Below are 22281 nucleotides of genomic sequence, written 5' to 3'. Positions count from 1 at the left end.
TTAGGGCTAGTTTAGTGATGCCTAAAGTCGGAGGTCAAAAATATAGTCGTCAAAACGGTTCCGCGGGGATATTGGCAGAGAAGTGGAGGGTGGGTTTGGTGTTTTCGAATTCCACATACTGCTGTAACTTATCGCTTCCTTCTTTCTTTTATAGATAAGTATCCCAACTAGGTTTTTCTAAATATGACTTGGAGGAAAATGACTAACTTAGCCGTAGCACACTCGTGTTTTTATCTTCTTTTGTAGTTTTGGTAGTTAGAGGAAAATCGGTACTTGACGAATGTTGTTTATATTAACGAATACCTCTTGAAGGAGGAATCTTTATCTTCGTCATCTTCAGCTAGTTTGTTTGACCCTCCTTTCTCTGCGCTACTGGATATTGATGAACCGTATCGCTTAAGGCCCCTTTTTGAACTGCTTCGGGTTGGACTTGGCATATTGAAGAGCACTTTACACTACTTTTCTCTTACTTCTATAAATTTCGTACTTTTATTGTAAATTACACTTGTAATTTCGTACGTTAGTAGACTGAAAATTTCACTTGTCCTGCGAAAATTTAAAATAAAAACATGAGTTTTAATAAATTTAGAAAACTATTAATTTATATATATCATCGTGTAGTCTTATGAGATATTGACAAGTCAATCAGAATGCAGAGATGTCATTAATGGGCCTACTGCTCTAACGTGGATAACATAAAAATTAACATGCCTCGAGCAACATCCTACCGTCGGCAGAAACCTCCGTTTCTTAAATGTTCATGGATGAGGTAACGACCGTAATCTTTTCTAACAGGACAATTAAATGGTCTTCGAACACATATAAGTCCTTTCGTGATGCGGTATACACTTCTGAAATCATCGATCTGCAGTATCTTCCACTTCTCTGGCCAATTCAATAGCCAATTTCCTTTTGTCCCAGCACAGATTACCTGGAACATCCCGAAATTTCACACAGTATTGGAATTCGAGCAGGTCAAGCCCGCCATCGCTCATCAGTAGTTAATGAAGCCTTCAATCCTTTCCGGTCATCGATCCACGTTAACGATTAGACAGCGAGATTGTCCTCCCTTCCTAGAAAAGAGCCTTTTAGATGGCGGCCCAACATCAGTTGAAATCATCAGGCGGACAACTAAGTGTATTTGCGTCCGAACAGCAAGATAACTCCTCCTCTGCCGAGCGACAGCAGGATTATATAAACGTTGAAATGTTGAACTTAGGGAATTGTAGCCTTCCAACCCTGCAATAATTGACGACCATCAGATGATGATCCCTTTCGAGGCCGATGTTACCGCTATCTACTGCTGACTGCAAAGTGTTCTCTCTTGCTCGTACGGTGTCGGTCAGTTGAAATACAATAAATTCTGCGCTTGTATAAGTACACCCAATGATGAGACAGTGGAAACTTCAGAAATCAACAAACCTCCCACCATTAATACAGTACTGCTCATAGCGTTCTCACTATCCTGCAAGATAGCAAACGTGAAGATCATAGTAAATCTTCTAAAGATACATTGTTCCTTAAACTACGTTGGAAAAAAAGTTAAGTGATCGACTTGACTATCCGTAGATAATTTGAGAGAGAGAAGGCGATGGCCTTTCTTTTAATTTGCCCTAAGACCCCATCGCTTGCCTCTTATACTCTAAGGGGGAGGTACCTTGGGTGGCTTCCTTAAACAAACGACACTTCGTTTTCTGCCTTTAAGGCGCCACTTCGTGTTCAGAAAAATCTGTCTTCGTAAATTATTGTCTGAAATGCGGACTGATAAGTAATATTTTGAGTCTGCTGTGACTTGATTGCAACTATCATTTCCTAACTTCATGCTCATCTTTTTAAGGTTTTGATAAAACAAAGCCTTATTAAAATCGGTTTACTTTCTGTTTGTCCGACTGTTTGTCTGTCTGTCTGTCTGTCCGTCACACGCATTTTTTCGGAGACAGTTATAGCGATTGACACCAAATTTAGCGGAAAGATGTGGACTGTCAGAATTCAAGGGAGGGTGAACATTTTCTTCACCAAATGGAGTCATGTGGGATATCAAATGAAAGGTCTGGGTCAGTATTTCTCGAATCTGCCCCGAGTTTTGACATTTGTTAGGAAGGTGGAGAGTGCGGGGGATCGAAATTGATCATTCTCAGAAACTACCAAACCAAAAAATCTGAAAGAAATCAAGGGGCTGTCACTATATGGTACCTAGGCCCCGAAATACCCTCCATACCGATATTCTTCAAGATAAAGTTAATTATAGTAGTATATTATAATAATTTTTGGTAATGGGCTGCACAACTCCTTTTAAGTTCATCTTAGTACCATGCAATTTTGAAGTAATATAGTCTATAATATAGAGCATAAGCCTACCAAGTTTGGTAGAAACTGCACTATTACTGCTGTCATTTCTTTACAAATTCAAGACTATGAATGTCAATATCATGGACACTCTCACATAATACAATATATGCATATATAACGTACTACGTACTAATGGGGTAAATGCACACTCAAATGTCTTTATATAAGAAATACACAAAACCTTTTATACCTGAAGCATCCAGCTTCCGATTTCCCGACTCGTTTATTTTTTAAAAACAGTAACTTCATTCAGTTATCAGCAAGTTTATTTCCAAGTTAGGCTCTATGCTAAAGTAACAAAATTGTAAAGCAACTCTTAAAGTAGTGAAAACAAACAACAAATTTCCATCCATCTCGAATTCACCATTATAATTAAACCTCATATTCGCTTAAGAGTGTTTGCAACGGATTTTTTTAGGTGGATGTGTAAATCTTAAAAGGATGCTTCTGCATCAAATTGCGGCCCCATAGGGAGTTCTCACTGACTGAAACCACCATGCATGGTAAATGGAAGGGCTCTATTTTACACTGGTGCATTTAGATCACCCATTCGAGTTTCAGTTTCAAATTCAATGCAGTTATCCAGAGATCTTCCTGGAAGTCATCCCACCGTCGCTGCTATCCCCTGTGCAGCTCTTTCCATGTGGATTTCACTCCGGTCACTTCCGGGGAATCCGCGGTCCATCTCTAGTCGCCATACGTCATACACCCAGTTGGGCGGTATACTGAATTCACTGTACCTGAGTACAGAAAGATGGATACGATAAACGCCCTGCGCCTATATTTTGGCCTTCCCTTGTGCATAGTCCAAGTATCACTAATTTGACATCGATCATTAACCAGAGGTATTTAATCGCTTATTTTGAGAAAATCATGTGGCCGCCAACCCGGCTGTTAAGAGTATTATTGCTTTCCTGCAATCGTTAGTAAAAACCGCTTCCGTATTTTCAGCAGCCAGTTTAACCATTCACAATCATAATGTAATAGCACGAAAGGTTCCAATACCAAATCCTCTTCACTGCAACCATCGTCATGTCGTCTGCAAAACCAATCAATGTTACCTCCTACTAATAGCTGCTAAAGGAAACCTTGAGGAACACCTGCTACCACAATGTATTCTTTCGGTCGGCCGCCTAGTTTCGTACCAGAGAAGCCTTTCCAACAAGTAATTCTCGATTAACCGATCGTAAGTAGCCAGTTGCGCCCAATTTAACTTTACTCCAAATCCAAATGGAAAGCATTCTTGACTTTGAGTGCCACTAACGCAAATAATTTACTGGCGGACATCGCCTCTCGCGTCATTTCCATGAGACATAGCTATTGCGTCGATCATAGAATGGGACTCACTCCAATTCATACTCTTGCTCTGAGGAAGCACCCAGAAGCTCGATAAACAGGAGCAGCTCGCTGTATATCAAAGAAAACGGGTAAACGATTCGCGCTTAATAACAAGGAACGTGTGCTTTCTGCACAGTCCCAATATAGGGACGATTTAAGAGTATTGCAAGAGAGGTGCTGGACAGGGAACCGTTTTCTGGCTAAGAGCTACTATAACTTTTAGTGACCTTCCAGTAAACCATGTGCTCCGAATTTCGAAATATAACCCTAAGCGTGAACGTTAAGTTAAGTGAAAAGGAAGCCTGGTGGAACCAACAAGCCTGTAAACTTGTAAAGTACAGGGAGGAACCGCATTTTACCAACAAGTCAACAGAGGGAAATCTGATTTCCCTCAAAATGGGCATGTTGAATCGGTTGGGTTAAGTATTTTGATGAACTGCTCAACAACCAAAATATCGGGGACTTGGAGGTCCCTTTAACTGAAGACGACGGGCAAATGCTGCCACCACGAGCATAGGAGAAACAATGAATTTACAGGCGAACTTGTTAAATATGGAGGTGCCCAACTATACTAAGCAGCTCATCAGCATATGCCCAAGCAGTGGGACAGTAAACTAATGCCTGACTGCTGGTACCAAAGCATCTGCCCCATACATAAAAAGGGAGATACCACACAGTGCAGCTTTGTAGAGTTATCATGTTGTTGAGTACCATCTATAAGATATTCTCCGCAATACCAGGTCGGAAACGCCCATGCGCCCAGAACATCATCATTCCATACCAAGGAAGTTTCGCTCCAGCAAATCAGCAACAGATCACATTTATTCTTTACGGCAAGCGATGGAAAAACTGTTGGTGATCTTTTCATCGCCTTCAAGGACGCCTATGATAGCATAGCGAGGGTAAAACTATACACGGCTATGGAAGAATTCGGTATCCTAACGAAACTAATAAGACTAACTAGGCTGACCCTGACCAATATGCGAGGCCAAATAAAAGCAACAGGACCATTTAAGATCAACAACGGTCTAAGACGAGGGGATGCCCTGTCAAGCATCTTTTTTAACCTGGTCCTGGAAAAAGTGTACCACGGTACTACTAGCCCATATTAACGATATTGACATTATAGGAAGAACAACCCGATATATACAAAAGTGCCGTCATCGAGCAAGGGCGCGAGATTTCGGGCCGCATGTTAATGAAGGCAAAACGAAATACATGGCTGCAACGTCAGCGCCAAAAAACAAAGAAACTACAGCATCAAGCCGCACTGGCTAAATAAGAACAATAAATATAGAAACTTTGAAAGCGTTGATAATTTCTTCTATCTAGGATCCAAAATCACTTGGCTGCCAACAGAGTCTACTTCACTTTACAAAAAGTGTTCCGCTCGTAACGTCTTACCATAGGAACAAAGTTTTTACTGTACAAGACTATATTTTTGCTAGTCCTCATGTATTCCTCGGAGACCTGGGTTCTCAGCAAGAAAATAACGAGCCCATGGCCGCTTTCGAGAGAAAAGCCCTCCGATAATTTTCGGCCCCCCACATAACCACCATAACTACGAAATCTATGAGCGATACCACCGGCGCCTGGTACGGAATAAAATCCGGCTCAATAGGTTGCGATAGGTGGGTCGTTTAATCCATAGAGGAGAAGCTGATCTAGCTCGAAAAGTTTATAAGACAATCTCTATGGTATAAAAATAAGAAGAAATGTGTGGCAGACCCTACCTTAGGTGGAGTGATGGTGTAGACCAGGATACGAGGCAGCTTTTAGGGATATCGAATTGGCGGACCTCGGCACAAACCCGGGATGTCTGGAGTTCCTTATAAATGCATTAACGCCATTGTTTCTGGTAGGACTTGTCTTCCATGTGCCGTCTTCCAATCGCATCGTGGCCACACGTATCCCTCACCCAAGTAGCACTACCATAATTTGGTTTTCAGATTACCGTCACGTCTACATTCGACTCTCGAATTTTTTGTGAAGTAAGTCCTGAGCTGGTTGGGATTGATTTATCATTTACCTGTCCGTGGTAGCTTCTTCCTAAATCGCGGGTACCCGTAACCACCTACAAGGTACCAGTTGTTGCATCTTCCTCGTACCTCCGGTACAATCCTTGCCTCTTCTTTCCGCATTTCCTAAACCTTTTCTACTTATCATGTTGGCAAGTGCATGCTGCCGCAAAGTGGCCTAGACCAAGACATCTGAAGCATCTTCTCTCTAGAGAAATGCAGCAGGTATGGGTCCGCGGAAAGCAAACTCGCCTAAATCCTTATTGGATTCGCTGTGGCGTACAAAATATAGTGAACAGGAGACATGCATATACACACGAAAATATATATCGCATGTTTCTAATATATTAAGGTTTACTCCGCAGTGCAGCCATGTCATATGGCTTTTTGGAGGGTTCATTCCATTTCTTAATATTCTGCATTTTCTGGGAGGCGAATGGTGTCCTCAATTTTTTGACAAATCAAATCCGTCCTTGACCAACGATGCTATGATATTTTAAGATGGTCCCTGTACCTTTTAAGGTGATCATGTTAAGGTTCTTATTTTAAGGATTTCGTCTTAAACATGATGTCTTCTATGCCTTTGATATGAGAGTGGGATCCGATGTTGGGGTAGTAACCACTTATGACCCGGAATATTTTCAATGCTTAGTTTCATTAATTAGAAGTCAGCAATGAAACTATCATAGAATTTCTAAGTGTAGGTTTGTTAATCTTCATCAATTCCCACAGGCAACATATCTATCATAATGTCTATCCAAATAAATACCTAAGATAATTTTTATTATTGTCTGCTTAATCTGCTAACTATTTACTGCGAACTATTTTTCAATAACCTAGACATCATCTCATTGCACTGAATCCAATAAAAGCAAAGATAGAAATTTGTCAAAAAGTCCTTCGGTTTGGGCTCTTTTAAACTCTGTTTCATTGAGAGGAATTTGGCCCAGAAGACATCCAGCCTCTCTACCTATAATATGAACATGAAACACATCCGGGTTGGTCTTTTCCCTCAGGACCCATAGAAAAATTTCTTCAGATTTCCGATGACCACTCAATTCGACAATCATTTGGTTAAGATCCTTGGGGGATTTCCCACAAAAGTAATTTTCTTTAAACGACTTCATAGTTAAGCCGTTGGGACCCACAGCTTCGTCTTCTGACGTTGAAAGTATTTGAATGGGAATCGAGCGTAAGTCCCCAAGGATCGAGTCAAGACTTCCAGAAACGGAACACACTATTTGGGGATCGCTGCGCTTTCTTTTGGGACTTAGTATTGCTTCCTTACGATCGTTGTCGCGTATGCTTGGGTCGTTGTCTTTATAAAAAGAAAGATATGAATTTGTTATTGTGGTAAATATTGAATAAGCACCCATTATACGTACAGAATTGTTCTTCAACCCATCCAGAGTCTTTGGAGTCCTCAGTAAGTTTTCCGGGACTGGGGACTTCAAGTGAATTTAACTCTAAGTCATTTGGAAGCCGATCATTTCCAACAATGCTTTTATAATTATATTGACATGTTGATGAGAAAAAGCGGTCGAATATGACCGTATTGAATGTCTTTTTGCCAAGATCGTTGCCGTTGATGTTCATTTCACGTTCGGGCAAGTTAATATCAGAAACACATCGACTCAAGGACATTTTAACACTTGGTGTATTTTCAAAACGTTGGTCACTTTCTTGGTCAATTAATAGGTCATTAACGGGGATGTTGATTTCAGCCATAGTTTGAGTAAATTTTTGCCTTATTTTTTTTGTTTAAATTTTTCGAAATGAAATAAAAACACACTGCAGATTTTAATTAATTAATTTTTTGTTAGTAATAAACTCGTTTTATTGTCATTTGTGACAAATAAAATCATTAATATCATAGGGTAAAAAAAATCGTGTGAGGGGGTGAGTGAGAGTGCATTGGGTATAAGCTGATTCGGGCATGGGAGCAGATATTTGTAAAGATAAAATTAATTTTTAGGGGGAGGAGCTGGTAAGAATCAGAGCCCCAATTGACGCCCTCGAAATTCCATTACAGAGAAAACATACCTGCGAAAAAAGCGCTTTGGAATTAAAACGGGCGTCGCACCACCAAGAAAATTTCTTCCTCAAGCCCGACGGACAGACAGACATTGAATCGATTTTAATAAGGTCTTGTTTCACATAAAACCTTAAAAAGGAAAACTAAAACGTTCACCTGGACCCCGTCGGTCATATAAATTCATTTTATATGATGATGACGTCATACGTGTCTTAAAATGCAATGAATTTACCTGAAATGGGAAACTTTGACTTTCTAGAACTTTGTTAATAATAGTTGGGTTGCATTCAAACTTTTCAAAACTATGTCCTATACTATCAGCTATGCTAATGCTGAATTTTACACTGCGATGAACTGAAGGGGGTTTCCAGTAAATTTCTAAAACTTGGTAGTATACTATTATTAACTTTATTTATACAAATATCGGAACGGGATGCGTTTTGAGGCCTAGATTTCGTACAGATGCATCACTGTGAGTTTTTCCGATTTTTCGGGAGGGAAGCTTCTGAGAATAAGACCTGTTTCACTTTTCAGCGCACACATTTTGAGTCCCCATTCCAATACGTTTCATCCAATATCAGAAATAAAATCAGTTTTAAAAAGAAAATTAACCGAACTCTTTCATTTGATGCCCCATATGACCATATTTTGTGAAAAAAAAAACATTTTACGGCCCCCTTCATACTCAACTCAAAATGACGCCACTCGCTGTAAAAGGATACATGGATCACATATTCTTAAAAAGGATGAAAGAGTTAAACATCGGCATGGTACCATTGAGTAGGATTCACCAGCTCCAAAGCAGACTAAAATTAGCCCTTTCCCCCCTCCACAAATCAAAGCACGAAGCCATCAGTATATCTAAAGGGACACGTCTAGAATATGAGAAGAGCTACATAAGACAAATGTGAAGACTGGCTTCGGTACGCTAAGAAGAGCACGAGAGAGAAGCAGAAACGACCAGAAGAGAGAAAACGAAGAGTACAACACGTTACATCATAGAGGCAAGGCATAGGATCACATGGTACAACATAGAGGTCATTAAGGAATGCAGGAAAAGTAGGAAGCTAAACGCGTAAGATAGCTTGGTGATCCTAAGGGAACCAGGGAATAAAATCACCCAAACCGCGAATCTTAATTAACTTACCTAAAAGCAATTAAAAAATTCTTGTGTAAAATTTAATATTTTAAGACCGCAATAAAACAAAATTTCTTATATGATCAGGGTAAGGGCATAATCGATTGACCGAATCATTTTTCATTTGATCACCGGTCGCCTGAATAGTCAAAACTTCTTTCACCGCATATAGTCATGTGGGGTATCAAATAAAGAACTCTAGCATTTCCCGAAGCTGGTATTAGCTTTGACATTGGTTGCACAGAAGAGGAGTGCGGGGTCCGAAAAGGGTCAGTTAGTTCAAGGAATCGTGCTCCGAAACTAAACAACCCAAATGAAAAGAAATATTGTTGCCTAGTATCTACGCTTCAATATGTTCTCCATAGCGACCAACTTAAAAAAGTTAGTAATAGTATATCAGCATATTCATTCCATGTATAATTTTTAAAAATTGCTTGGGAACCTCCCTTAAATTTGCCCCAGGATCGTCAATTGCATGCAGTAATATAGGTTATATTGTAGAGCATAATATACTACCAAGTTTGGTGGAAATCGCACTATAACTAACAGAGATATAACAGATCAAAGTTGTCGCTTTTGTTCAAATTTCTTGGGAATGGTCTGATAAATTAGATCCTTAAACATTACGAACAAGGTAGAAATGAAACGAATGCCTAATGAAATATGTTTATATAAGCAATAAACAAAACCTCTCATACCTACAGAGATCAGCTTCCGGCTTCTCGACTTGTTTCATTATTCCCTTTTAATCTCCCAAACTCAACTGGCCAAATTATAGCCTTCCAATTCTTTCTTTCCTTTTATGAACACTTATGCTGTCCTGAATTTTAATACCACCAAAAACTCCTTGAACCGCACTCTCGATCTCTCCCTTTCCAACCACTTAGAGCGCCACCTCCCTTTATTTCTTTGCATATCCCCTTGAATTTGAATTAGGGCTCTTCCGTTCAAATTAGAAAAAACTGTGCATAAATCTACTAAGTTCAACTTCCGCAAAGCCAACTTTGGCGGTATCAACTCAGCCTAAGAGATCCTTAATAAGATCTGGTTGAAATATGCATCGCGGAAGAAGTTTCGGGGTTCTAGGAATGAAGCGCTCCACTGTTAAGTCCATGATAAAAAAAGTATTTAAAATGCACTTGTCGAGCATCCATTTTCGCCCTACACTCGATATTTCCGTAACCCCACCCAATCTCTCCATTCTTATTTCTCTTCCGTGTTTACTGCATCCACCACTGCATCCATTCTTGATGCATATTGCTCCAAATCTCTCACCATTCCACTCCTTACGCCTTCCTTAGCTGATTTGCTTAGTGATAATCTCGACACTAATGTCGGACCGCTGGGGTTCCTAACCTCTTTCTTGTTAAATGTAGGCAAAACAATTCCCTTCCTCTGTGTACAATCGTCAACAAACATCTCGAAGAATTCTATTTTGCTCATCTATGGAAAAGAGACCTTATCATTCTACTGCTTCAAACTTACTGGTCCTTGCAAACTTCGTCACTAAATGCTTAGATTCACGAGGGGAAGTAGACGTTATATATGGTGACTTCTCTAAAGCCTTTGATACCGTTGCTCGCAATAATTTTCTCTCCAAACTCTCTCTACTCAGCTCTTACTCTTTAATTATCTCTTGGCTCCACTTGTACTTATCATACCGTTCTTGCAGAGTTTCTTTTCTTGGTTCCTCAACTCGCCCTTTCTCTTCTTCCTCTGGTGTTCTATAATGCTCTACACTTAGCACCCTACTATTCTTCTCTTTTTTTAATAACCTCCTTTCTATCCTCACCTTCCCATGTATACTTTACGCGGACGACCTTAAATTATACACCTCTGTTTCATCTCCGTTGAACTTTGCTCTTGTCCTCACACAGAATATCCGCGAATTCCACTGGTTCTACTATTCGCTTAACCTGACTACTGACCTCCTTTCAAGACCTGAGTTTAATATTCGATGACAAACTCCGTTTCAATTCCCACTTCGTTAACATCATCAATCAAGCTTTTTCATTCCCTTCTCAGCCAATCACGACTCCGCAGCATCAGTCTTCCCTGCAACAAAAACGGCTTTTTTCAAGTCCCCTTCGTGGAGCCTGACATCTGCTTTCTCTCCACGATCCGAAGATTATGCTGCCCGCTAACTTAGGTCCCTTTGGCTCTGTCTCTTCCCTTAGTTTTAAGCGAAAGTAAGGTATTTACTTGCTCATCCATCTGGGAACAACATGTAAATAGAAATTCACTTTTAATGATAAAATAGTGCGTATTTTTGCACGTCTCCAAGACTGTGGTACGTATCCTAAAGAGATACAGCTCGGGTAAATTTCGACAAGCCACTTGCTGCTCCTGTAGCATGACCGTCATTATGCCATCAGCACCCGGTGATTTATATGCGGAGAAGCTGTTTATAGCCCAGCCGATTTTACTATCGGTAATTACCGACTCGCACGACTTGGGTGACTGCAAACCCTCCAAGCAACGATCTGACTCACAGTCCCTCCTCGCTGGCGGGAAAGTGGGTCTGAACCAGCAACTCCAAGGTTTCACTGACCTTTTAAGAAAGGATGGGATTCTATGTTCCTTGGACAGAATCTTACTAAGCTTTGCGGATTCGCTGGTACTTTCAGTGTTCTGACAATAGCAAACCCCTTGATGGTCATAATTTAAATTTAAAGGCGGTATCGAATGCCTTTTCCAGAGCCCCGACCTTTGACTCCAGTTTGTCTGTCATGCCAGTCTTGCCAATTTGCGCACCAGATAGTTTATTCTTAAGTACTTGGCCAAACTTTCTCCGGTCGATCCTTCTCTTGTTGAGAATATGCATGGCCTTCCGGTACTGGCTCTTGAACGGGACACCTGTGGATCTTCACTTATTAACCGGTTTCCGGTGACTGACGTTTTTATCAGTCGGGGGGATCCCCCGGCATGGAGGGTTTCAGGTTAAGGGCACTATGCCTGGTACTCGCCACACCCAGCTTCACGGCAATGAATTCTGTCTGCCGCCTTCCTCCGGGAGGTCCCCGCGTTGGTTTGAGTACAGCGGTGCTACTTGCTGCTCTCGACGGGTACTGTCTCCTGGTTCGCCCTCCGATGATGCGCCTGGCATCACCACCTCTTCTCCTCTGGTTGGTTTATTTGTTTTTTTTTTATAATTGAGTTCATATCTTGGTCCCACGAATGATCCGGGAAGAATATCCACCCTGGCTAGCCTGGCCCAGAGGGTAAGGGTCTTATTTGAAACTGAAGGTGCACAAGGTATTCACAGTTCGCATACTTAAAACCAAGCTCCCGATTGGCCGCGCTGCCCTCTGCGTATGTTGCTCCACCTTGGATTGGGGTCCTATTAGCACCTTATTCAGTGCAAGGAGGTCGATCCCCGGGCTGTTACTTCGGCTCATTCCCCAGCCAGACCTACTTGCCACTAACACATGATTAACAGGCAAGCATATCATCGTCAGTTGGATGAGCCTACCCCCAGCCCGGCCCTACACATACTTGGCTCATCCAACGATGGTTTTCAGCGGCTTCCGCGAGGAAATCGTGTGGAGACTTGCCGAATTATGCAACTTTAACCAGAAGCATAATCAGGTCTGGTCTGTAAGGTAAGTAACTTTCAGAAACCCAATTGCTTTCGTATATGAGAAAGGGAAAAATAAAGTCACTTGCTGTCAGTTCATGCATAAAAATGCAGTCAAAATTCTTCGTAAAGTTCAAAATTCAGATCTATTTCAAAAGAAGTCGTTTATTGATTTAGAAAAAAAAATTGTTTTTAAAATATAAAATATAAATCTACTTTAATAATGGAGAAATCAAAGTTTTCACTATCGGAGAGTGAGTTTATACCAGAAGCATTCAATAAAACGGCTCAGAGTAATTCAGAAAATTCTGGCAGGACCAGCAGTTTAGATTTGGAATACTATCAATATCGTGAAGTATCATCGTACTCTGACCACGAATGGCACAAACCAGATCCAACAAAAGTTGTACGGACAAATGTACCAAATAAGAAATCTGAAGAGCTTATAAAAATGGGGAGTGATGAGTTTCATCCTGCAAAGAAAGGAATTGTAGAGAGGCTAAAAGCAAAAAAGCGTGATGAATTTTCACGAATTGATATTTCGCAAATAATACAGAAACAGAAAACAATCAATTTTCAAAAAGTAGGAACTATAGAACCGCCAAAAGAATCTCAAAATGTGGCGTCAAAGGAAGCCCGAAAGGATACGCCGAAAGGGATGCGGAGGATGATACCGATGGAAGCCATGAAATTATCGCCAAAGGAAATGAAAAAGAGTTTAGAAAAATCCAAATCAAAAGTAGATAACATAGCTATGACTGGCAAAACTAATACGAGTTCAACAAGTGCTATCGAAACTGATGGAAAAGAACCCTTATCCAAAGTACCACAAATCAAACTATCCGCAAAAGGCCACTGGGGGCAGCTTCGAGCTATTCATCGAGTAGGAGGCTTTTACAGCGAGGTTCATAAAAAGCACCGCTATCTAACAATGACTGCACTTATGAAAAAAATTAAAAAACAACAGAAAAAAATTCCAATAGTCCATATGAAGGCTAACCCTGTACGAGCGCAAAATATTTTCATATCAATTCAGCCTGACCCAATGCTTCAGAAACTAGTCGATGAAGTTTCCTCAAGAGCATCGGAATTCACCCCAAAGACTCCAATACTTGAAGCATCAAGCGAACCATCTTTTTCTGACACAAAACAGAGGATCACTTTCATGGAGCCCTCTCAAGAGAAGCTAAATGAATGGGCTACGACGACGAAAGCTTCCCCCGTAAGGATCCATCCTCAAAAATCGAACCTCTCGATTCGACCAAATCCATCGAAGCAGAACCGAAAAACTCACAATAAACCAAAAGAAGTTTGCCACGCATCTTGCGCGAAACCTCGACAGACAAGTACTTACGCGTTGAAAACAATTTTCGATGATATCGAACATACAGAAATCGTAAAAGTAGTTCACAAGCAAAGGACAAATCGTCATTGTAGAAGTAGAGGTGGACAAGATACCTTAGCGGAAACAGACCCCCCAATCCGTTTAAGTGAAGCTATCGCAGCAATTGTACGCGGCTATGACCCCAAGGATGTAGTACTCATAATAAGCCCTGTTGATGATGATTCCAATGAAGTTGAGGATTACCTTCAAATCACCGTGGTGGAATGGTACCAAGCTCAAGTTCTTGGAAGCTTTTTGATCCCAGCTGATAACATTATGTCCCCAGAGGACGAGGATTCACTTGCTGATTACTTTTGGATAAGTGTCACTCAAACTCTCGATAGTTTTCAAAACGATCTCTGTTCAGTCCTTAAATATCTGTCAAACTTTGTTTTACCAGCGAAAAGAAATCCGGCCCCATGCAGTGAACAAGTAGCACAAAAAGAACGCGCGGGGCAAGAACCCTTAGCATTGGCCCCCGAAAACGAAAGTTCAGTAAACCCAGACAGTATTTTTAGAGTCGCTGACAGGGATGGAATGATCGCTTACGCATATCCTGACTTCCTTTCAAAGGAGTACGTTTATTCATGCAACTTCTTTTCTACCTATGAGAGGTACATGTTTTCATGTAGTTTTGAAGGAAGTGAGATTCTGAAACAACTGAGAAGGTATCCTAACTTCGCTAGAAACTTTCAAGTCGTTACCGATCCCATTGAAATTATGTTCCCAACGCCAAGTTTCCTGAAGAAAATGTTTCGATCTGTTGAGAGCGTTATGAAAACTCTGAAAATTGTCAAGGTTTATGATGTTTTATGCCAAATGTCCTTTGCTATTTATAAGAATTTGTTCTTTTGATTGGTGTTTTGTGCGCTCTAAAAGTTGGTGAATATACAGGGGTTAGTTGCTTATTGTTAGGACTATTATGCCCTGATGGATAAAAAGCCGGAAACATGTCATTTTTATATAATGTGCAGTCTTATCACAGGAGCTTAACATGCATTACTATCGCGCGATTCTGTGAGTAGTAAGATTATCCCTGCCGAATACGTTGGGCGAGGTTATATTGCAAAAACCCCGGAAACCGCAACTGCGAACATTTAATCTACAGCTTGCCAATGATCTACCGCTGATGCGTTTCTATTCAGCTGCTGCTGTTACACCGCTTGTTGGCTTTTGTAAGTAAAATTTCAACTCCTAAAGAAGAGGAGTGTTTGAAGATAATGTGGGAGGCTTGCTACATCGTATATATATATGGTTGCTTTTCAACCTTAGGTGAGGTATAGCGCATTAACCATACCTACGCGCCATCGCTCGCGATTACCTGAAATGCCCTTCAGCGCCCTCCATGGCCACTCGATTCGCTTGCACTCCTCCTCTACTGTTCTGCGACAGGTGCACTTGGAACGACTCACTTGCCGGCCAGCTTGGGAGAGTGGACTCTTTTGCATGGCGTAGCCCGGAATGCAATTGTCGCCGCTCCTTAATGAGCGACCTATCCATTGCCACTTCCGTCTTCTGATCACATCGCGTAAGAGTGCCAAGCCGATTGAACTGGTGTCAGGCCAGCGTACTACTACTTTAGTGGAGTTCACGTACCATGTGCTACTCCCATATAGCAACACAGAAAGAACCCTAGCACAGAACAGTCGCAACTTGATCTTAGTGTTGAGATAAACGCATTTCCAAGCGAAAGCGGATCTAGTGCGTTGAGCAACATTCAGAGATATTTGGCCAACTAGGACGGTCACCACTGAGGTCAACGTTGCCCCTAGGTAGTCAAGATTTGTCGCGGGACTCGGAAAGGACCTTGGATAGTCCCTGAATTGACTTAATCGACGAGTCGATGCTGTAAAATATGATCGTGGAAGGCAGCAAACTGCAACAGCGTTTGTTTCACAGGGAGAACGCATAAATGAAGTCTGTAAGTTCATCAAGGAAAGGCGGAATATCCACCAACACTTCGCCGAAGAAAATTGCGCCGGAGAAAGTTCCCGGTAGTTCTTCGACTACGGCCTAAATCTTGACGAAAGGGTCTACAGCTCGTAAGACGGCAAAAGGAAAAAAAGAAAATTCGTCCGGAAATAATCATTATTTCCAAGAAAGGAGATACGTCCGATATCTTTCGAAAAGTGAAAGCCGATTTGGAATTGACAGACCTACGCGGTAGTGCGAATGGTATTAGGTATAAGGAGTATTTGATAGATAGATAGTTTTCGCGTCAGGTGGAGAATTTGCTAGGTGAGCAAGCTAAAGTAAAAGATCTAGACGAGGTCATATCGCGAGAGGATATCTTTGCTGTGCTAAGGGAACAATTCAACCTCAGCGGAATAGAAGAAAGCGGGATAAAGAGAGCGAAAAAGGTATATGGAAGCACACTCTATCATTAACTTACCGGTTGAACTAAGGATAGTGTCTGGATAGCTGAGTGGTTAGAGCGCAAGGCTGTCGTACAGAAGGTCGCGGTTCAAATCTCACTGGTGGCAGTAGAATTTGTATCGTGTTTTGACGTCGGATACCAGTCGACTCAGCTGTGTACCTGAGTCAAATCAGGGTAATAATCTCGGGCGAGCGCAATGCTGACCACATTGCCTCCTAGTGTACCGTTACGGTCTTGAATGACGTGCTCTAACACACTTCAAGGCCCTGATCCAATATGGATTGTTGCGCCAACGATTATTATTATTAAGGTGAAAATTGGTTAGGCAGCAAGTATCTCTCAAGAGATGCTTCTGATACCTCGATTTCGGTTACTTTGTAGCAGCATGTACTAGTGAGCGCGATGGGTCCAGATATTGTGCAGGTGGCAGCAGGTGCCCGGCATATAAGAGGGAGTTAAATCGTAGGGCCAAATGAGGTTGATACAAATTAACCTCAACCACTGCGAGGTAGATCAAGACTTGCCGTCGCAAACCATTCGAGAGTCGAATGCGGACGTGGCGATAATATGTGAACCTTACTGAAATTACGGTAGTACTGCATGGGTGCAGGACTCATCTGGAAACGCGGCGATATGGGCATGCGGACGGCAAGCCATTCAAGAAACAATCGCATTCCCCGAAGCTACTTTTGTAAGGAAAAAAGTCAACAGCGTCCATATCTACAACTGTTATACTCTTCCTAGTGCCACATGAGCATAGTGTGAGGAGATGCAAGACGGCTTGGTGTTGGACACTAGAAACTACAGCTCCAAAATAATTGCCGGCAATTTCAACGCTTCGTCTGGGGAAGTCGAGTGACCAACACTAGAGGCCAAATCCTGCTTGAAACCTTTGTGGATCTGGGCATCGTAATAGCCAATGCTGGAGGCAGAGGGCGAGGCTCAATCTACTTGACGAAAGGTGAACGTAGTCTTCATCCCGACGCTGGGGAAGGAGAGTACGCGATGGGGTATCTATGGACATTGAAGGGGCGTTTGACTGTGATGCCACCAGGAAACTTGGTGTCGATGATGCTTGAATTAACTGGATCTACTACCACTAGATGCATTACTCAATTTGCAACCATTGAATATACATATATATCCAAAGCACTGCAATGAGAGCAGCTCAAAGATTAATTCGAATAGATCTATAGAGAAACAAGGGAAGTGAGGGACATAGAGGATTGAAAGAGGTTTTGTGAGAACTGAATCCACTTCATACAATGCCTTCTGATTTTCGGGTTCCCCCACATCTGTTTGGTAGAAGATATTAGCTTATCGTGAAAACTAAAGAAAACAGGGACGGAACAGCAAAATACGTAGCAAATATACTGAAGTTTTCTACACCGATGGCTCAAAAACAGAATAGGGTTCTGAGCGAAGGGTTCTTCTGGTTGACTTCTCATTTAGGACAATAAGGAATGATCTTTTAGGCTGACGTGCATCCGGTCCTAAAGGCAGCTGCTTGAGTAATTAACAAGCGGTTGTAGGGCAGGCACATCGCAATTTTCAGCGATAGCCAGGCTGCACTGAAGGGGTTGTGTAGTACATTGCTCACCTCGAAAATCGTACAGGAATGTGGGAACGATTGAGCTCTATTTCCAGGTTCAGTGCAGTGAAACTACTCTGAGTACCTGGTCACTATATTGTAGAGGGAAATGGAATCTCTGAAAACAGCAATTGGAGTGTGAGTAGCACATGCAAATGCTGCTTTCAAAAACTGGGAACAAGCTTCACATAATAACAGATAGCAGACCCGAAATGTTGCTAGTTACACCAACCTTTTCCTGCCAGAACCAAACAAAAATACCGGAAGGTTTATCTTGTCAAAAACCAGAAGGACTTGCAGAAGGATTGTCGGCATTCTGCTACTGCCCTTCTTATGGACACATCAGACATCAGACCTTTGAGCATGCTGTGCTCCAATTGCAATGGCTAGCATCACATCCACTAATAGAATTCTTGTGATACCTAAAGGTATCTGGGATATTTTGAGGAAGAGATTCGAATGGTGCGACCCTTCCATTTTTGTCGCAGACATCCTTCTGCTGCCAATGGAATGGCATATATCTCCGCCTAGAATATGGTCGTCATTTTTCTGAGGGGCCGGCCCTTGAGAACACCCCTGTGCCCGATTCGCCCTCCATAACTGATCTGCCGGTGAAGATTATTAAGTCTGTAATCTGAAAAAACTCATGGCCATTTATCGACCATTCTTCTTTGGTGATTATGACAGTGTATGTCTTTTCAGACGAATCTGGAAACCATATGATCGGCCGAACTCAGAGCTACCGGATGTTTGCCAAGAAATTTCCAGATACACGCATGGCCGTGTGAATGGCCGCCGTTCCAAGCTCCAATGGTATCGAGAATATATGCGTCAATGGCTGCTTTCCGTTTCACTTCCAAATCAAATGGGGGTACATTCAGGATAGCTTCAAGTGCCCCAGTCATCGTAGCACTCATTGGTCAGTAATACTTAGGCAACCAAGCCTCTGAATCTACGTTAGCAGCTTCCTGCTGTTAGCAAAGTTCAGTCCCGGCCACCAGACGATACATGCATACATTAAAATGGGTTTTATTATGGATGTATACATCCAGTGTATCCGCTTTGGTGAAAGTCCTCAAGTCTTAGCAGGTCATCACATAGGTCGTTAACCAAATAAGCCTGGACGTCTTTTGAGACTACCATGCAAAAGCGGGGTCGATAACTTTCATTGGCATTTAACAGGTCAGCATGTTGGAAGTTCAAGCCCTTGCCTACCACACCAATAACCCACGATTCTTGTATGAAATATATAAATGCCTTCCAGCTGTTAATCCGACGACTGATAATTGCAGTCGCCGCTTTACAATGTTGCAAATTTATTTGGGAAATCTGGCACCTCATTTAGGCTTCAAATTAAGATGCCGAAGGCTGCACGTCCCCTTCAATGGTTTTAGGAGCCGACATTTGTAACGTGACGGTCCCTAGCCCATAGTAGAGCCGGCAGCCCGATTTTCCCCAAACCTTCTTAACATCGGGTTCGGGAACGCCGATAGTGAGAAAAATTCTTGGCCTATCTCTCTCTCTTGTTTTGCTGCCTAGCAGCATCCAGGTGGAAGTATTGAGGTTATTCTGCAAGTTGTTCCAGAATCCCAGCACCATTTCGCTCTTCTTCTGGAAGCCAGAGGAGGCACTTTTTTAACGATAACAACTCAGAGACCCTTTTCAGGGTAAGTCCCATCCTCCCACACATCGTTGAGGGATGAGCAGTACTGCGTGAGAAACTTGTTCGTATCTTCAACGGCAAACATTTTACGGTATACACCTCCCGACTCAAAGAAAAGCTTAATGTCTTGCGAGGATGCAGTCCTTACAGCTAGGAAGAGTTTTTTCCTAAGCAGTTCGTACTGCTCAGTGTCGTAATCGGATGATTAGAGTCGTCGTACAAGACCCATCCATCGGCTCCGATAGCTTTGGCTGCAAATGGAGGCCTAGCCGTTGTCGACCAAGCATTATTTGTTGCCTTTTGTGTGGAAGACTTGGGATCGTCAGAGGACCGCTGCCACTTCAGTTTCCCCTTAGCCGCAGGTGCCCAAACGATCCCGAAGGCTGTTTGCCGTGCTGTCCCTGGACAGGGTTGCCCTTCCACTCGGGGTTGGATCGTCACGATCGAGGTTTCATTGTAGTTTTTCAAAAGGGTTTTTATTTTTGTTTTTTAGTTTCCTAATAATTGGCTGTCATGGCCTCAGTTTTATCGGGGAAAGTAAGTCGATCTCGGCAGAGCCCTTTTTTGTCGAGACAAGGCTAGTTGAAACTCGCGGTCGCCTGGTACCCAAAGTTCATCGTTTACGCCTTAACTCCTGTGACCATTCAGCCCTCGGCACGGTAGTCATACCCTTGGCTTGGGGTTTTGATTACGGCTTGGCTTCTGGTATCACCTCCCGTTTCCCGGAGGATCTTCCTTACTGAGCTCCCTCACCACGACAAAGTAGGTAATCGTCAAAGAAAGGGAGATTTGAACTGCGACCTTATACAATAGCTTGTTCCAACTATAGAGGAGGCAGAAACCATGTCCAGACAACAGTACGGTTTTGCCCCCATATAGATTACTTAATACGTACTCCTGGACGTGCTAACAAATACTGGAATACAAGTCCAGGGTTACGCGGACGACATTGTTTTAATCTGTAGGGGCATGATAGATACCCTATGTGATATAATCCATACTGGACTAAGGGTTACTAGTGCCTGGTGCAGGAAGGTGGCACTGCGGATCAACACAGCCAAAACCATCATAATACGATTCACCAGGAGGCGCAAACTTGCCCGCCTGAGAGCCATAAGATATATGGGGTTGCAGCCTGAAGATACTACTTTGGATAAACATTGCAATAGTAAGGCCAATGATTACCTATGAAGCGGTAATCTGGGCAGAAAGAACCGAACTCAGCACACAAGCCAGGGAATTTCATAAGCTCCAAAGGCTGGCTTGCGTGTGTATCACTGGGGCAATGAGGACATGCCCAACGGCATTCCTGGAGGTCCTTTTGAGATTAACCACTCTCCATCTGCACATACATGCAGATACATACATACATGCAATATTCAGGATGGCCTGCAGTATGAGTGAGGCGGGGAGCTGCCTAAATCGAAGGAAGATTGATATTGTTTCTAGGTGGTCTCCCGAATTACTGATACCAAGGGATAACATGACAACTTCGATAAGAAGTTTGAAACACGTTGGAGTAACAAGGCAAACTGGGAGAGCGTGGCTGCGACATACGGCTTATGCCAGCAACTGATTACTTGGTACACTGACGGATCCCTCACAGCAGAGGGAGCGGGTGCCGGTGTCATTGGTCCAAGGAAAATGTACCTTGAGCCAATGGGCAGGTACACTAGCATATTCCAGGCGGAAATTTACGCCATAGACAAATGTGCCTCCTTTAATCTGCAAAGGAACTACAGGGGCAGAACATAGCTATTCTCACCGATAACCAAGCAGCGATCAAGGCACTTAGGTCCAACCCGGTGAACTCTAAACTGGTATGGGAATGCCTTGAGAGACTGAATACACTCGGCTCGTCCAACAAGGTCTGGATACTTTGGGTTCCAGGCCATGCTGGATTGGAAGGCAATGAGGCAGCGGATGAACTAGCCAAGAAGGGAGCAGGGATGCCTTTACACGGGCCAGAACCCTTCTGTGGAATCGGAAACGGTTTCATGGCTATGAATCTAAGAAACGAAGAGAAACGGTTGAGGGAACTATTTTGGGCGGGCCTACCAGGGATGGAGCAGTCCAGGGTGCTTATTGGGGGATACGAACCCATGCGCACAAAGGATTGCTTAAACCTTACCAAATAGAACCTCCGAATCATAGCGAAAATTCTCACTGGTTACTGTCGGCTAAACTATCACCTAAGGAAGCTAGGGAGTGTAATGAAACCTCTATACACTTCCTGAGACAGTGTCCGGCACTTGTGCAAAGTAGGTCGAGGCATGTGAGAGAACACTTAATACCAGATGCAAAGTTGAAAGATCTGGAAGTGGGGAACATACTAAAGTTCCTGACGGTTATAGGCTTGCTTGAGATACTATGATCAATAAGTACACTATAACCAGTAAAAGGGGCACAATAGTTCTTTAAGCACACGGTGCGACTTTCCCTTCCCAGAATAATAACAATAATACGTAAACGTATTTACCTACTCTCCACGAAAGAATAAGTATCTCTCTACTCGCCCTCCAGCCTAGGGATACACCGGATTAGGGAACTTGTAGTTCCTGCAACTCTACCTATCTATCTGCCTATCAGCCATATGGAATTCATTGATATCTGTTGATAGGTAATTTGGTGATAATTCTCTAACATATGGGGTGAGTTGCATCCTTTCCCATGCAGTTTAGGAAGACACACCATTTATGCAAAGGAAGGATGTCGCAATTGATTAGGTATCAAAGAAAAGGTTTTGTTTAATACTGTATGAGTCATGATGTTAGTTTTAAAGGCGAAGAGGGACGAGTTAATATGTGCGAG

The 22281-nt window shown here is 42.5% G+C and overlaps 1 protein-coding gene across 1 annotated transcript; it reads right to left on the bottom strand.

Annotated features, from left to right (window-relative positions):
* Positions 1-6391: 6391 nt before the first annotated feature.
* Positions 6392-7561, bottom strand: LOC119661377. The gene is made up of 2 exons (XM_038070696.1): positions 7091-7561; positions 6392-7023 (listed from the first exon to the last, which is right to left on the bottom strand). The coding sequence occupies exons 1-2, from the start codon at positions 7431-7433 to the stop codon at positions 6554-6556; spliced, it is 813 nt and encodes a 270-aa protein (XP_037926624.1). The 5' UTR covers positions 7434-7561; the 3' UTR covers positions 6392-6553.
* Between the last annotated feature and the right edge of the window lie 14720 nt (positions 7562-22281).

The sequence above is a fragment of the Hermetia illucens genome, chromosome 1 (assembly GCF_905115235.1).
Source record: "Hermetia illucens chromosome 1, iHerIll2.2.curated.20191125, whole genome shotgun sequence".
Taxonomy (NCBI): domain Eukaryota; kingdom Metazoa; phylum Arthropoda; class Insecta; order Diptera; family Stratiomyidae; genus Hermetia; species Hermetia illucens.
Note: the sequence above shows the minus strand (reverse complement) of the source record. Positions and strands in the feature narration are given on the sequence as shown.